General features: G+C 30.8%; 2 protein-coding genes across 2 annotated transcripts in view; one reads left to right on the top strand and one right to left on the bottom strand.

Annotated features, from left to right (window-relative positions):
• Positions 1–11508, top strand: part of LOC142319297 (uncharacterized) — a 32528-nt gene extending 21020 nt beyond the window's left edge. The window contains exons 6-7 of the mRNA XM_075356407.1: positions 616–931; positions 7347–11508. Of these exons, the coding sequence (XP_075212522.1) occupies positions 616–931; positions 7347–7921 (891 nt within the window). The 3' untranslated portion in view covers positions 7922–11508. The remainder of the gene's footprint in view (positions 1–615; positions 932–7346) is intronic.
• A 657-nt stretch (positions 11509–12165) lies between these two features.
• Positions 12166–13230, bottom strand: LOC142319971 (cAMP-dependent protein kinase catalytic subunit 1-like). The gene has a single exon (XM_075357650.1). The coding sequence runs from the start codon at positions 13228–13230 to the stop codon at positions 12166–12168; it is 1065 nt and encodes a 354-aa protein (XP_075213765.1).
• Between the last annotated feature and the right edge of the window lie 3992 nt (positions 13231–17222).

Raw genomic sequence — 17222 nt, forward strand, 5'->3', positions numbered from 1 at the left:
AAAATTCTGTAATTTAAGAAATAATCAAATGTGTGGAGAGAGAGTTGAATTTACTTTCAAATTCGAGTTATATAATTGCTTTATAAGTGTTTTACGTTTACATTATTATTCTTTTAAATAATGTAATATAAAATGTACTTAATATTAAATATAAGTAACTTTAAATATCTTACATACATTAAATAATGAGTTAGATATACATTGTTACAGAATTGTTTGGAAAAATAAGGAAATGTAGGACACCTTCATTGGTCTAGTATAATAGATATTTTTGAACACCAAGTACTGGGCGATTCAAAACTATAAATATTCAAAAAGTGATTAAAAGACATATCAATTCTAAAGAAAAGTTGTACCGTATGGGAACAATGAATGGCCTCCAAAATAGATGATTCATAACTGTAGCAGCAACATTATCACTAGACATACCAGAAGTTGTGCTTATGAGATAGTATCATCTCAAAAATAAAACTGTTATAAAAATCTTATTGTGTGAAGTAGTGTATAATTTCCTGTGTGTTATATATAATCTTCTGTAATTCATTAAATTTAAAATTTTGTAATCATAGATATTTCATATAATATATTTTTATAATTATTTTTGTTTAATGATAGACCTTCTCTACACCATCTGGAAATCAGCAGGGTGGTTACCCACCAAACAGCCAAGGAGGTCCTGCTGGATATGGTGGCCCTCCTCCTCAAGGTCAGCCTCCACAGCAGGGTTATGGACCTCCTCAAGGTGGTGGATCTTATGGTCCACCACCTACCACATCTGGTCAACAACAGCCAGGAGGCTACTCTGGAGGCCCACCAGGATCTGGGTATCCTCCTCCAAGCTCTCAGCAAGGTACTTATGGTGGACCGGGATACAACCAGCCATCTGGTTATGGTGGCCCGGGTCAGAATACCAGTCAGCCTACACAGACAGGTAAGTTTATTTAACATCTGTCAGTTATACAATTATAATTATAACCTTCCTATTTTTTTAAATGCCTTCTTATTTTTGTTAAATGCAAAAATATATATTTCTTTACTACATTACAGTATTCATTAAAGTTTATTCTTTTATTTTATTTTTACAATAAGAATCATGTAACAATGAATCATTGTTAATAAGAATCATTTATTACTATGTAATAAATGAGGAATTTTTTTTAAGTACCATTTTTTATGAAAAATAACAAGTAAATTAAAAAAAAAAAATTATATTCACCTGAAAGCCTGGTGGATCTTAAACTACAATTTTACATAATTTCCACCTACATTAAGGCACTTGTATCAGATCAGCTTCTGCATTTCAGCTTCATAGAAATCCTGCCATTTGAGAAAACAATCATTGCTGTCGAATGGCTGTTTTGACATTGCCATCGTCATTGTTGTGCTGATTGCTGAGTTGCTCCTTTAAATGTAGGAGTTCTTGTGTATGATGAACCACATGTGGCCGATCATTGTTTTGAAGTACTGAACATGTCATGCCTTTTTTTTTTTTTTTTACCACATGTGGCCGATCATTGTTTTGAAGTACTGAACATGTCATGCCTTTTTTTTTTTTTTTGATTGCATGACACAGTTCAATTAGGTCTCACAAAATGTCTTGACATTTATTGTTTCACCCCAAAGAAAATCAACACAAAGCCCTGTCTTATCCCCTGGTTATCCAGACCCATGATTTTCCAGGCTGACGTTTCCTTTTTACTTTCATGTTTTGATTCCGCTGTAATGTGAGACACATGTACTAACATCATGTTGTAACTTAATTAGTTACAAGTTACAAGTTAGGTTGTAACTTAATAAATTTATACTTTATATGTATATATACATACTTAGATATTCCTTTATATTTTACACACACACACACTCTCACTCACTCACTCATGAAATTTGGTATGTATTAACTGGAAAATATTGAATTTCAGATTTCTATCATTAACCACTTTGTTTTTAGAGCTCTTTGCTGGAAAATGACAAATTTTGACTTGTGGCAATAATGTTAGGTCAAAACCACTTTGTTTTTAGAGCTCTTTGCTGGAAAATGACAAATTTTGACTTGTGGCAATAATGTTAGGTCAACATAACTTTGCTATTTGTTAAGGTAGAATGATAAGTTTATTTGATGCTCTTTCTTATGATATACTAGCCTATGTTTACGTAAATCTTTATTTTAAAGTCACTGCCTCTGACTTTTGAGGCATCAATTTTTTACGAAAAATATATTTTATTCATCATATTATAAAATAGCTGTGGAAATTTGAAACTGCAATTGCATTGGAATCAAAAGAAAGAAAAAGTATGTCAGTGTTTTAACAAAATGTTGTGGGATTTTGAAGTGCTAAAAACTTAATTTTTTGTTGGCTGAACTTGCAAAAAGAAACTAAAAGTAGTGAGATAATAAATATGTTGCCAAAGTTTAGAAAGTGATTGGATTTGTAAAAAGATGTGTTACTTTTTATTAGTAATAAAGAAAAAGAAGCAGATCCAAATTATGGATTAGGTAGGCTCATGGAGTCTAGTGAGTATTGGGGAATCACCTGTAAAATGAAAAAGATTGCAAACATTGAGTGATCAACGAGATGTTGCTAGTCATCAAACAGATGAGCAATCAAATATATAATGTTGCTAGTAAAAACTCAGTTCATCTCAAGTTAAACCCGATAGTGAAATCTTGGTACAGTTGAAAGAAAAATTTAATTGTGAAAATTTAAAAAGAAACTCTTACAGGTATTAAAAATTGGGTTTTCTACCTTTGCTGCTTTACGTACTAAAAATTGTGTTTTAGCAGATGGCAGTGGAACTCATAGTGTACGTGTGTGTGTTTTATCCATCAGAATGTGAAATTAATGTTTAAAGGATGTAAATTAAATTTAACAAAAGGATGCAGCAATCATTTCACTTATTAAGCACAGTGTGGCACAAATTATTTGTAATCCACCTTGAGAGATTTGTATCTTGGTGAGAAGCAATTGGCAATTTTAAAAGCATTTTAGATTCAGTGGATAGAATTTGATTTTGTTAGAAATTTTGTGGACAAAATAAATTTTAAACAATGGATATAAACTGATCGATCAAGTTTAGATAGAAACAGTAGAGAACACAGAAGATTTATTGAGATGTTTATTGGTTTACCATTTATTCGTTGCTTTTCAGCAGTCAGACTTCTTAAAAAATGTAAAAAACTGAAACTGGATTCTTTATCTCATTATGTGACTTTGCTGAAAATTATTCGTGCTACAAGATGAAGTACAAGGGGTCTCGTCTCACTCCATCAACAGGCTACACAATTCATCCTTTCACTATTTATCATTAATTTTAAATGATAATTTAGTTATGTCTGACTGCCTTAAAAGCATGACACAATATCATTTCACCTTTTACTGAAAAAACTAATTCATTTTTAAAAAAATAAAAGCATTTAATAAATAAAAGCATATCATTTTTTACAAAATAAAAGTATTTTAAAAAATAAAAGCATAATTGTGATAAACTAATTTTATAGCTCAGCAGCACAATATAAAAATCGTAAAGTTTAGTGAATCATAAGGATGACTTTGGTACAGAGGCTGAGTGGCACTTGTTTGCGGCAACATGGTGATACAAATAAAATTTTGGCATCAAAAGCAAGTTTACTAACGCCAGTTTCAACAAATTTCAAGATCAAATAATTTCGGTCATTAAGTTATGATTAGGTTTGGTCAAATATTAAAAATATGAATCTCATATATGTTTCAAATGAAGAATATCAGAAAAAAGAAAAGTATTATTTAGCACATCGTAAAAAGTATTATTAGCAAAAGCAGTGGCAACCCCAGGTACTTAAAAGTTTGATGCTTTTTTTATCATTCAAGGAAGGATATCTTTCAAAAATTATTTCTGAAAATGAATTTCAAAAATTATTTCTGAAAATGAAGAATGTGAACAACACAGTAGTGGTTTTCCTGAAATTTCTGATATAAGATTTTGTGACATACATTTATAATGGTGCTTGGTGGCTGGGTTGTGTATTACATACAGTGTATTACCTACAAATGAATTTATAGAAGAAGTGGAAGTAAGTTTCCTTTACCCTCAAGGTCCATCTCCAGCTCACAGTGATTACCTCAACAGGAAGTACTAACAAAAGTTAATCCGAAAACCGCTACTGGATGTACATATATATTCTGCAATAATTGAATTTCAATTTTCCAGCAAATTTGTAGGGCACTATGATAGAGATCAGAAATTGAGTATTATCTCATTGTTGGGTAAAGTTAACAAAAAAACACAGCTCGTATTTGCCAAAAGAATTGCCAAAAGAAATGATTTAACTTTATTAGAAAGAGAACAAATGAACTTAAGTTAAATCAAAACCTTAAAAACTAAAAAGAAATTATGAAAATAACATAAATTAATGATACATAATATCAACTGAAATCAGCATAACAATAATATTAAATGAAAAAAAATACATGAATATACACTTTTAAATACAGATTTTGACAATATACATTTTTGACAAAGCCTGAAAAACAAGAGAACATGAAAATTTAGAAAAAATGTAACTGGCAAACAGTTGTACTACTGACATATACTATAATGTGACAAATAGCAATGAACAGATGTCATTAACTTAGATCCTGAAAAACAAGAGAACATGAAAATTTAGAAAAAATGTAACTGGCAAACAGTTGTACTACTGACATATACTATAATGTGACAAATAGCAATGAACAGATGTCATTAACTTAGATAAACGAATTACAATAAATCTTAATTGGCACTGGCCTTTTCTGAATTAAAAACATCAACAAACTTAACATTAAATAATTAATACATGTAATAAAAACATCAACAAACTTAACATTAAATAATTAATACATGTAATTCTAGTTTAGTGTAGAAAAAAAAAAGGCCACAATGATATTCTAGTACAAAGTTAATAACAATAATCAAATTGTGATAAGTAAACATAAAAATAAAGGAGTTAATTACAATGAAATTAATTGAGCATGTAAAATAGGTTGCAGCTGAACAATGACAACCTTATGTAAATAACCTGTCGGGGCTGTACTTAAGTGAAGTTGAAACTTGAAAGGCATAGGTATGATGCCTTAACCGTTAACATAACGGTTTAATGTAATAAGTAATGAAAAACTGAACTTACCTGTAGCACACAAATATTAGTAAGAGGCGAACTCGTGAATGAAGGTAAAACGAATACATACAGTAAATTCCTGGGCGTAGTCCTCCGTGGTGTATCAGGAATACAGTGGTGAGAATGTGGCATCGAGGTTGAGCAAGACTGGGCGTCTAAAATGTGTAGCAACGAGTTTGAAGAAATTCTGCTTCGCTGAAATTGTAATAAGAAGCTGGAGAAAATTTCGGCGTCGACAGAATTGACAGCTTGTAGTAATTGAAGCACTTTCCACAGAGAAGTAATGTAGATGAGAATAACTTAACGAAGAAACAAGGCTGGACGAACATAGAAAACTGAAATCACGAAAAACTGACAAGTAGAATTAGAAAATATTTTAACAGAGAAATACCGCAACGTTTATAAGTGCAAGGACGACGAAAGTATTAAGATTAAGTGAAAGAAAGAATACATCGAAGCCTGGCCCTCCAAGAGGACCAGGATCCGCAGAACGTGAAAGTCCGATAGAATGAATAAGGCTGGCGTGGTGAGAAGTAGGGGAAGCGAACAAAGCAATGGACAGAGTGTGTGTGTGTGTGTGTGTGTGTGTGTGTGTGTGTGTGTGTGTGTTGACAACAAGAGTAGTATCTTAGTGTTAGTATGAGAATGATTAGAGAAACGGTGTGGAATTCGGGAACGAAGATAACAAAAATAATTTAAGCGAGCAGTCCACTAAAGAATTACGTAAGACTGATAATAATTTAAATAATTTCTGAATACGCAAGTTGAAGAAATGACATCAGGGCAGACAAAGAGAAATATACTTCTAGGAACTATGACAATTATGACAATATTGAAATTGGTTGAGAATAAAAAAACACTAAGCCTTAATATATACACATTATGACTAAACAGCAATGAAATAAACACCAATACGATGATGCAATAGTCAGACAAACTGGAGCCTGAGAGAAATTGATATCAAAAATAAATCCAAATAACCTATTTAAAAATACACGTAGATAAGCCAAGCAAAATAAATTACCAAGCCTGTAAACTACAAGACTCTACCATAACCTTGAATAAAACGACTTTCGCCAAAAACTGGGATTTCATGAAAATCCCAGTTAGTCAGATTGTGGGCCTTGTTGATTAAATACGGAATGACTTCTTGGCCAAGAGATATCATATACCCTCATGAGGAATCAGTGTGAAAAGGTCTACTACAGAAAATTTATATATTCTAGTGGTCAAATTTATATATGTGTGGTCACCACCCATTTGTATATTGAAACCATAAATGATCAGTATCCACATTCAGTATTAACAATTAAAGAATGAAGAAGTCTAAATCACTAATATTAGTTTCAGCAAATTCTGATCATTCTAAAAAAAAAAAAACCCAATAATTCTGAAGGAAGAAGCTATTATACTACACAGTGATATGGCACTGTGTAAGGGCTTGATGTTTGTACATGCAGGTTTTTATATAAGCATATCACTGAATGATTTGGAAATCATTCAGCAATATAGCAAATTCATCTCTATAACAAAAAATTGGTACTTCATAACCAAAAGAATCTACATTATCTAGAGTGCAATAATACATGTGAGACTGCACTATGCAAGTCAAAATACTCTTACCACATCTAATATATTCAGTAAAATAGTTAAATAGAATTTATGGTAATATAATGTAGTTAATCCATAATATGTATTCTTCAGAGTTTTGATATAATGTATAATAATGGTTTGGGTATTTTCTGCATAATAAATTGACTTTTCTCAATAAGATATTACTGGACTATCTTGGCTTTTTGGATAGTTAAATAAATATATTACTGCAAAAGCATTTTCTAACTTTCTCAGTTAAATAAATATATTACTGCAAAAACATTTTCTAACTTTCTCAACATTGTAAATGGAACATTATTATTCACAATTCCCCTTGTAACAAAATATTTTGTTAAATGATGTAGAAAACAAAATATGTACTTTTATAATGTAACTAGGCACTGCAATGGCTCGTTGCATTACTGTGTATTGCAAATTTTGTAACTACATTCCATTTGCTGCAGAATATTTTGTTCTTTCAAATTGGTTGAGTGATCTATGTGCTTACTTATTTCAAATCAGTTTATTAGCTTATTTTATTGGCAGCATGTTTAACAAACTTAATTTAATGTGTCTTCAATAATTTCTTTATATAATTTTCTTTCATAAACTGTTGCTCTAGGTAATTACAGTAATTCTTCTGGTAGCAATTACCCTGGTAGTGGCTATGGTGGTAATCAGCAGAGCAACTATCCATCACCAACTACGCAGACACAGAATCAGGGTGGCCCGCCACCACCACAGAGTGGATTTAATAGTGCCCAGCCAGGACCTGGACCTGGTGGATATGGAGTTCCTGCAACAGCAGCATCACCAAGTCCCCAGAATTCTTATTCTCAGACAACTATCGCTCCTTCAGCATCTACTCAGACGTATCCTCCTAGTAGTGCCACCCAAAATTACCCACCATCGACCACAAGCCAGACTCCTCCTAATTCCAATTTCCAACCCCCTCCAGGTCCCCCGCAAAGTTCAGGTTATGGACCTTCACCTCCTGTATCTACTCAGACATACCCTCCAGGTCAATATCCACAGAGTTATCCACAAGGTTATTCACAGTCTTATCCTCCAGCTCCTGGACAAGGACCTACTTCTTATCCACAGTATCCACGACCACCTGGACCACAGCCTCCTGCTGGTGGTCCTAATCAACAACCTCAGTATCCTGGTTACAATTATCAACCTAATCCTCAGTAAATCCTTGAAAAATTACTGATTTTAATTACTGGATTAAGCATAAGCATAAGCAGCATAAGCATAACAACAACGAAAATAATTAAAATAGAAAGTTTGATTGTGTGTTTGTTAGTTAATGAATTAATGAATGTATGAAAGTAGTTAAATTATAAAATTATTATTAATGATGGTAGATAAGTGTAAAAAGTAGTGTAATGTTTATTTCTGTTTTATGTGTTATATTTCAGCTAGAACATGAAAACATCAGTGTGAGGTTTAAATAAGTTTCTTGATGAAGTCTAAGGTTTTTAAATAAGTTTCTTGATGAAGTCGGTTTGGTACTGAAAAGTGTTAGAAAGTAACAGTAAAAATGTTCCACTATTGCCATTGATGCATAGAAATAGATTTAAAAGATCAGAAAATAATTTTCTTTAGCTCTTTTAATGTTTATTTTAAAAGAAGATTCTATTTTTTAGTGTTAATTGTAAGCTGCTTTAAAGCTTTGCAGCAGATTATATAATTTATTTTATTACCTCACTATTATGTGCTCTTTTTCAAAAGTTTATTACTGATTTTTTACCCTGCACCCTGCACATTATCATTTTGTTTATGGTATACTTACTCTTACTCCCAGGGCCATCTATATCCAGGTGCGACATCTAGCCCCACCAACATCCCCTCTGAGGTGAGGGATGTGGGAGACTGGCCCAGTTAGGCCAGTCTCTCCCTCCGCATCAGCAGCCTAACCTCCAACCCTCACCTAATTTTCCATCAGTAGGAAAATTTTTCCTTCAGTAGTATCCATCATCATCCTCCTTCAGCAAACATCCTCCTTCCCTTTTAGTACATCCTTCCCTTTTAGTACATGTCCAGCCCAACAGACTTGGCTCCATATAGCAACACTGGGAAGATTGTTTTGTGCAGTCTAATTTGAATGTCCTTCATATTCTTATTTATAATTTACTCCAAGGAACTTTTAAATTGGTCAACTTCCTCAAATTAATGTCCCATTTGGGTTTAATGTCATGCATGGGTTTTTTGTTAAATAGCCGCCCTTTTAAGGGATTCTAAGGAGTGAGTGAAACTATTGTTTCCTGCTATTCAGTTGGCATTTCCTCCTACTTTTCCTGATTTTCAATATAATTTCCCACCTATTACATCACCTCCCTTCAATACTTCCGCTGTCACTCCTTTTCCAGGAGCTTTGTTGTGTTTTAGTGCCTACCAATTCTGTGGTTGGTTCTACATCAGGTTGCACATGCACAATAGCATCTCATCCCTCAGTACATTGTACGGAAGTACGTCATCCCAGAACTTGATTTTCTTCGGTTCTCTGTTTTTCACCCTATACTTATAACCTGTGGGATAAATAAACTATGAATAAAAGTAAACTCGCTCAAGTGTTGTAAATTGTCCCAATTGTCCTAAGTTAAAAATTGCTCGCTTTCCTGGTTTTTGTGTTCATTTTTTTTTTGTGTTCATTTTCTTCTTTTTACCTCACATGTCTGTTTTCAAGTTTGCCTCAGCCTCAGCCACATGGTTTGCAATGCTTTCATCCTTTCTTACTTATCTTGATTGCTATTTTTTGGATCCTTGATTTGATTTAGAACCAGTGAATGCAGTCACACGCCTCTCACACTTCTAACATACTGCGCTGTTGAGTCATATACCATTGCAAAGCTCACCAGTCAAGTTCTGTTGATTTCTGGACCCATTCTCTTATTTAAAATAGCTGGCCTCCAGATCCAATTTCATCTCCTAAGATAATTTGGTCCACCAGTTCAAGTTAGTGCAAAAAGACTGATTAACCAGATCCAATTTCATCTCCTAAGATAATTTGGTCCACCAGTTCAAGTTAGTGCAAAAAGGCTGATTAACATGTGGATCACACAGCCTCTGATAATTTTCTCTGTCAAAGTACTGAACTACTGCCCGTATGGCAGTAAAAAGAATAAACAATAGTTCTAACAATCATTGCTGTTGTGCCAAAAGTCACTTAACTGCACTTGGTTTCACTAGTTTTTCAAAAATTCAAGAACAAATTGAACTTCAAGAACAAATAACGTAAAACAATTTTAGTACTAGTAATCAAATTGTACTAAAAATTATTAAATTCTTTTGAAATTGTACTCACAATTCTATTTCATTGCTGCCTACCATTCATTTCAATTGGAAATTACAACTGCCTACCATTCATTTCAATTGGAAATTACAACAAACACTACTGCCACGATTAAATCTACAGCTACAGAGTAATTAAGAAAAATGAATGAGGTTTAATAATGGTATTGTAACGAAGATGTCAGCTGATCAAAGCAAATATTTTTATGCCAACTTTGCATTTGACTTTTGGCACAACTGTAAATATAGTTATTTATTTTGTTACCTACATGTAAAATTATTTTATCAAAATAAATTTGCTTTTATAATTTGTACTTTTTTTACATGTGAACTGAAAGAAGTATTGGTGAAACAAGATGTACTTGAAATTTAAAAAAAATAAATACATTTTTATAAATAAACTTAGTTGTATTTAATCATTGTAAAATTAGTATTTAGTATTAATTAAAAACTACCTTTTAAAAAAAGAGAAATTAACTTTCTCTTGCAACATGGTATATTGTTTAAATCGGAAGGAATGTGTCCCTTGAACTTATGCATTGTTTATAGTATAGGAACTGTACTATATATATGACATGTTAAGAGTGCATGCAAAAACAAACTTGTAAACAAACTGTACTTTTTTCTTTCCCTTGGCAATACATCCCAACTACTTTCATGAATTTAATGAAACTCATTTAAGATTAAAATATGCTTAAAAATACTTTATGCTAGCATATTGTTCACCTACAGCTTTATTGTTCACTGACAGCATATTGTCACTTTAGCTGTAGGTGAACAGACAGTATGCTAAATCAGGATTGAAGAAATAAAACGGACAAAATAAAATAGTCTTTATATGTTTTATGGCATGCAGTGGTTCCAGAGGCTTAAGGGAACTGTTAAAAAAATAAATTCACCCAATTCGTTAAAAAAATGATAAAAAATGCTAAATAAAGAATTACAACAGTGCTTAAGGTAAATCATTGCCACCTTGCTATCCAAATTTTAACCCAATTAAATTTATTTGAAATCTAGTTAAACATAACTGAGCAGTTGCATTTAATGGTATATGGTAAAATACTGGAAAACATCAGTGACCAAAGTTGAGATCAGAAGTGAAGATGAATTCGAAATCAGAAATCAAGGGTTGTTAGCAATCACATAAGATAGTTCTACAGAAACTGGGTACACATGCAAATCTTTGTCAACAATGCCTTAGGAATAATAGATTAACAGCCACCTATCACCAGAATTATGTGTGGAAATACATTAGAACTGTGATTTTTGTTAACATTGTTTTCACATATTGCCGTAATAATTGTAAAAGAAAAACTTGGATCTGTGAAAGATCCAAGTAGCAATGAAATAGCTACTTGCAGTATTTTCTGTAATGCATTGTAATATTCATTTACTGTCAAAACAGTAATATATAATATTGTTTTAGGAACAAATTTGTGTATTATCCATTTTTTTTTTAATCCATATAAAGTGTCAAAATTACCCCAGATTATTCCTGAAAAATGTTTAGAAATGGTTATGAATTCAAGAGGATTAGCAAGTGAAGCTACTATATTTTGCTGAAGCTACTTTTTTAGTTACATTTCTGCAGAACTAGACTTCATTTTTCATCATTTGTTTAGAAAAATGGCATTTTTGTAAATTTATTAATTTCATTTAATAACCTCAATCTGAAAATTCAATTGTGTTCATCTTTGAGAACAAAGATGAAACAAACACTCAAAAAATAAAAGACCAAAGAAATATAAAATCATTTTTATTTTTGTAGTAATAAGGTAAATTATAGTAACAAAAAATTGTATATAGATTTTTAATCTACTAAGCTGGACAAATAATTTAAACTTCTAATTGTAATTCGAGAATCTTTGTTGAATTTTATGTTAATAAAGAAAAAGATTTTTACTTAATTTTTAATTAAGTGTAATAGCAAATTAAAACTGTAAACAATTTTTAATTATTAAAGCAATTTTTACTTCAGTAAATTTTCTGTTTAGTCTAATTACAAATTTCACAAACAAGAATTATGGCTACTCGCATTCCCAGATTTTCATATTTTTAACATCACTGAAAGCTTAAGTTCACAGTACATCATACAGATTTTAAGACCACTAAACCAACATGCAATATAAATAGAACAAATGATATTAAAAATTTGCAAATTCTTTAGCATAACGATCTGTAGCAGAGATACGTAGTGGTTCTTCATTGTATTTTTCAAACTGACTGGTGTCTTTGGGACCTTTAACTGCTGGTTTATATGGTGGTTCAAGTTTTTTGTTTAGCAAAGCCACCCAGTTAATCTGTTTGAACCACCTGTGTTCTCTGATATCATCAGCTCCATTTTTTAAATTTCCAAACCTTTTACTTAGATCAGTTTGTAAAAGATTCTTTATTAAATCTCTCAAACCAATACTAAAGTGTTGTGGTGTCTTGTACTTTCCTGCTGCAATTTTATCATACAGTCTCATTGGATCCTTGTCTGTAAATGGAGCATAACCGCAGTTCATTTCATACACTAATATTCCAAATGACCACCAATCAACAGCTGTACTATAGCCTCTACTGAGTACAATCTCTGGTGCAATGTACTCTGGTGTTCCGCACAAAGTATATGTTCTGCCTTTCACCAATTTACAGAATCCAAAATCAGTTATCTTCAAGTAACCAGAGGAATCTATCAATATGTTTTCTGGTTTTAAATCTCTGTATACTAGATCTAAATAATGAAGATAATCCAGACCCATACACACTTGTGCTGCATAAAATTTTGACTGGTTTTCATCAAATTGTGTCATTTTCTTAAGCAAGTTGAACATTTCACCACCCATAATGAATGGTAAAACAAAGTATAGATTACTATTATCATAGAAACAAAAGTCCATATGAACTAAAAAGGGAAAGTTTATAGATTGCAGAATCTTTTTTTCATACAAAGTATGTTCAACTTGCTCCAATGCAATAACTTTTTTTTTGTCCAACACTTTTAAGGCATAATAATTCTCTGAACCTTTATGTTTAATGAGCATAACTCTACCATAGGTACCAGCTCCTAGTGTTGTTAATCTATCAAAGTCATCAAGCTTCACAGAGTATGTAATTTTTTCATTAAAAAATTTGTCAAATCTTGGTTTATCTTTTTTTAAGAAAGCCTTATAATCTGGTATTCCTTCAACAGATGCCCTGGGAAATAGGGATTTTGGAGCTGCCATTTTAATATACTATTTATGTCAGGTCTATAAAATCTAAAATATTACTTAGTTACCTTTGATAATTTATGTAGCACTTTTTGATTGAAGAATAAGTCACTGAAGTTTATAAACAATATTAAATTTCCTTTCAAACTAGTAACACCAGAGAAAAAAAAAATGTGACAGAATATAAGAAAAGAGATAGTTAAGTTGATGACACACTTGGTTTATTTTTAAAAACTGCTAACAAAAACATTGTTGAAAAGACATATGTTTTATTATTGCCTGATTACAGATCAAGTTAAAACAATTTTCTTATTGGCTATAGTATATACATTTATATATATTTTTTTAATTTGAATAAATAATTTTTTGTTTTCTCAACTGTAAAATAATTTCTGTTTTTAATAAAAACGTTCAGTAAAATTTGTTACAATAATAAAATCAATTTATTTTTTGGTGATTAATAAAAATATTTTTCACTGGTATACCTATCTTCATATATCTTTTCAATGATATTCTTATCCTCCTTTTGGAGATTGATAAAAATAATCTACCAAAAAATATAATTAATTAAAAAGTATTTATTCATAAAAAGAAATTAATATCAAGCATAATTTCACCTTTAGTAATTATGCATCTTTGACCAAATATTTATATATTTAAGTGGAATTCCTATATTTTAATTTAGTGACTGTTTCAGCATTTCAATATTAATGCTTGTAAAGTTTGTCCGAAAATAAAGTGGGCTTTCCAATAAATACACATTTTTTTATAATAAAAAGCTCTATTATCAACAAAACCATTTAGGCTGGTTGCCTGTTATATAATTGTGCTTATTTTCTTATTACCAATTTTAATTTCATTAAATGCAGAACACTCAAGCACAACATTACAAATAAGATTCATTTTAATATGTTTTTCATTTGTTATGTAGTGTATTTCTTTCACTTAATTTGTATATTTGGTGTTATGATTGCATGAAATCCTCTTGACCATTATTACAGTCTAAATAAACATGCTATATTATGTTAATTAAAAAAGCAACAAGATTCTTTCATTATGTTTACTATTTTTCTTTTTTTGTTCATCATTATTTGAGTGTGTCATAGTATTCTGGACCACAAATTATACTTTTTTGTTCTGCAAAAACTGTGCTTCCTGTATTGTGATCTTCAATATTTTCTTGTTTATGTCTAAATCACACACTCACACACATTAATAGTTATAGTTACATTTCTTTTATAGGCCAATTTATTATTGAGATTGAATAAAACCATTCATCAGTTGATATGTGTAATTCTATGCCATTGGAAATTTAAGTAAATTGTACCTCTTGTTCACAGTCAATTTTACATTTTCCTTTTTATTTTATAACTTTCATTGGTATCATAATTTACAAAGTTTTTTTTGTTTTTACTTATTTTTTCATTATTTTATTATATTCAACTACATGCATTGATTATATTGTTTATTATCTAGTAATTTAGAAAAAAATAAGTTTTCAATCATCATAATTATTATAATAAGCAAACTTTTTGGTATACATTTGTGAACAATCAAGTAAGTAATTTTTCTGATAAAACAGATGCAATTTTGTAGAAATTGCAGATCTTTAGAGGATGAAAGGACAATTTTTGTTTTTAGAAGTACAGAAAAATGAAGTAATAATCAATGAAAGTGAATCAGTGCAGTTACTAGGAAAAGATAGTCAAGATCATGAACTGATTACCAGTTTTTCTTTGGAAAGGATAAAAAAATGCTTCGGACATGTAGTCAAACTGAAATCTATTAATATATACTCTGGATTGACTAGAGCTGCCACAAATACTTAAAGTCATTTCATCCATCCTAACATATATCACTGTAGATGATTGATGATATTATATCCCAAATTATATATTGATGAAGAGATCAAAAATATTCAAAGTATATTTTGAAAGGAAGTAGGATTATAAGAATAACATGTGAAAAGAAATTATAGTTTCGGGTTCACTCTTATATTAAGTATACCAAAAACTGATAGGGATTAAGAAGCAACTACTATTTTTAAATATTACAGCGGATAAAGTCTAATTTTGAGTATACCAAATGTGTTCTTTCTATTCAACCAGTGGCAAAACAAAGCAATGACTTTGTCTTTATTGTTTAGAAAATTAAGCATTGCTGGAATTGGTTCAGAATCTATTTTTGCTGCCAATAGCACTGACAAAGAAAAAAGTATAACAGTTTTGATACATTTAGCATTGTTGCTCTTTAAAGGCCTTACTGGGATTTGAACCTTAGAATTCTTGACTTCAAAATCAGCCGATTTGTGATGACGAGTTCATCACTAGACCAATCGGGTGGGTTAGTGGATTTGCAACTGCAAATCAGTGATATGAGTCAAAATGCTGCATTATTGATACAAGGAAAAATATTTTTTATTCAGAGAAAGGATCAGTTTCATGGCAACAAAAATAGGCATACCTATAAACACTACTAAGATTATTACAAACTTAGAAATTGCATTTCCTTTGTAACTTCACCCTACACATTATCAATTATTCATGAGTTGCTGTGCTCTTTTAATTTAAAATTATGTTTAGGTGTCTGTTGTTCAAGTAGAGCTCAGTTAGACAGTGTTCTACTACATTTAGACAGTAAAAATTTTGTAACTTAATGATTTTTATTTACTGCTCTTTCATATTTTAGATTATTGTCTTTAGATGGTAAATAGATTCTTACTACTGAAGTGAATACTTTGTAAATGTAGACGAACATCTACTGGAGCATTTTCAGAGTATAGATTTCTTATATTAGGACTTAACACACTTGATTTACAGTTTATATTGAAGACACTGTTAAGCAAGTTGAAGATATTTTAATAAATCTTAAGGATGAGTGATCTGGTCTGAATTTTGATGAACTTAAGCAAGAACTTTAAAAGCAATAAAACTAAACATAGTTAAACTCTTAACTAGTTTAATCTATACTATTATGTAAAGATGAAGAGGGGTTTTTTGCTTGGGATAAAAAAAAAATTACCAACCTATCCCTACTAAATTTTTACCCATTTTCTTAGCATAAGTGAGAAGGTTTTTAAATATATTTAATCTTTAAAAAAAATATTTATATATATATATATATATATATATAAAATGTAGTGGAGATTTGCCTGTTGAAGCAAATTCATTAAAGGCTGAACTTTAATTAATTGTGAACTGTGTGTCATCATTGTGAGCTGAGTTTGAATAGACTGATTATGAACATCTAACAACCAATTTCTAGATTTTTCGAGTTTCAAGGGTTAAAATTGATTTTTGAGTTTTTAAACCCTATTATTTTTTTTAAATTTATTTGTAACAAATAAAGAAGTCAACCTGATTTTTGGTCAGGGTAATCTTCATGTCAATAAACCAGTTTCTAGATTTTTGAAATTCGACCTTGAAAGGGGATGAAGAAAGGTAAAAAATTTTTGAACAATGATTGTAAATTTTCCCAACCCTAACTATAATAAACTATATATTCAGTAGATTTAGGCTTGCAAATACCCTTCAGATAAATATTTTAAAACTGTTGTGGGGTTTTTTAATTCTGATTTTTTGAAGGGGTGTAAAGGTATACAGCAGTATAGCTCAACCAACACTGCCATCTTTACTATTGTATGACTGGCTGCACCTGCTTCTGATTGCTTGACTAAAAAACATAAACTAAAAAGATTGACTGCTATAGGAAATGCAAGTAACCGTATAGCACGGACGAAGATGCGACAGAGAACAAGTTTTAGTATAAATGCAGGCAAGTTTCCAAATATATACAAAACATTATTGTCTATCCAATCCCTAAATTGTTAAATGATGAGCTAGGTAAAACAGACACATATTCTTAAGTAACATAGCTTAAGTAATTGAAAAAGTAGTCAAATATTTAGAGCTTATTTAGAAGAAACCATTCATGTCAATTTGTTTTAGGGAAAGCAGGTTTTTGGCCAGTTTCACTTGATACATAACTGATTGTCTTGATAATAAACA

The sequence above is a fragment of the Lycorma delicatula genome, chromosome 2, assembly GCF_047948215.1.
Source record: "Lycorma delicatula isolate Av1 chromosome 2, ASM4794821v1, whole genome shotgun sequence".
Classification (NCBI taxonomy): Eukaryota; Metazoa; Arthropoda; class Insecta; order Hemiptera; family Fulgoridae; genus Lycorma; species Lycorma delicatula.

What these genes read in the sequence shown, in the direction of transcription:
- LOC142319971 (XM_075357650.1), bottom strand. Translation starts at nt 13,230, where the DNA reads ATGGCAGCTCCAAAATCCCTATTTCCCAGGGCATCTGTTGAAGGAATA.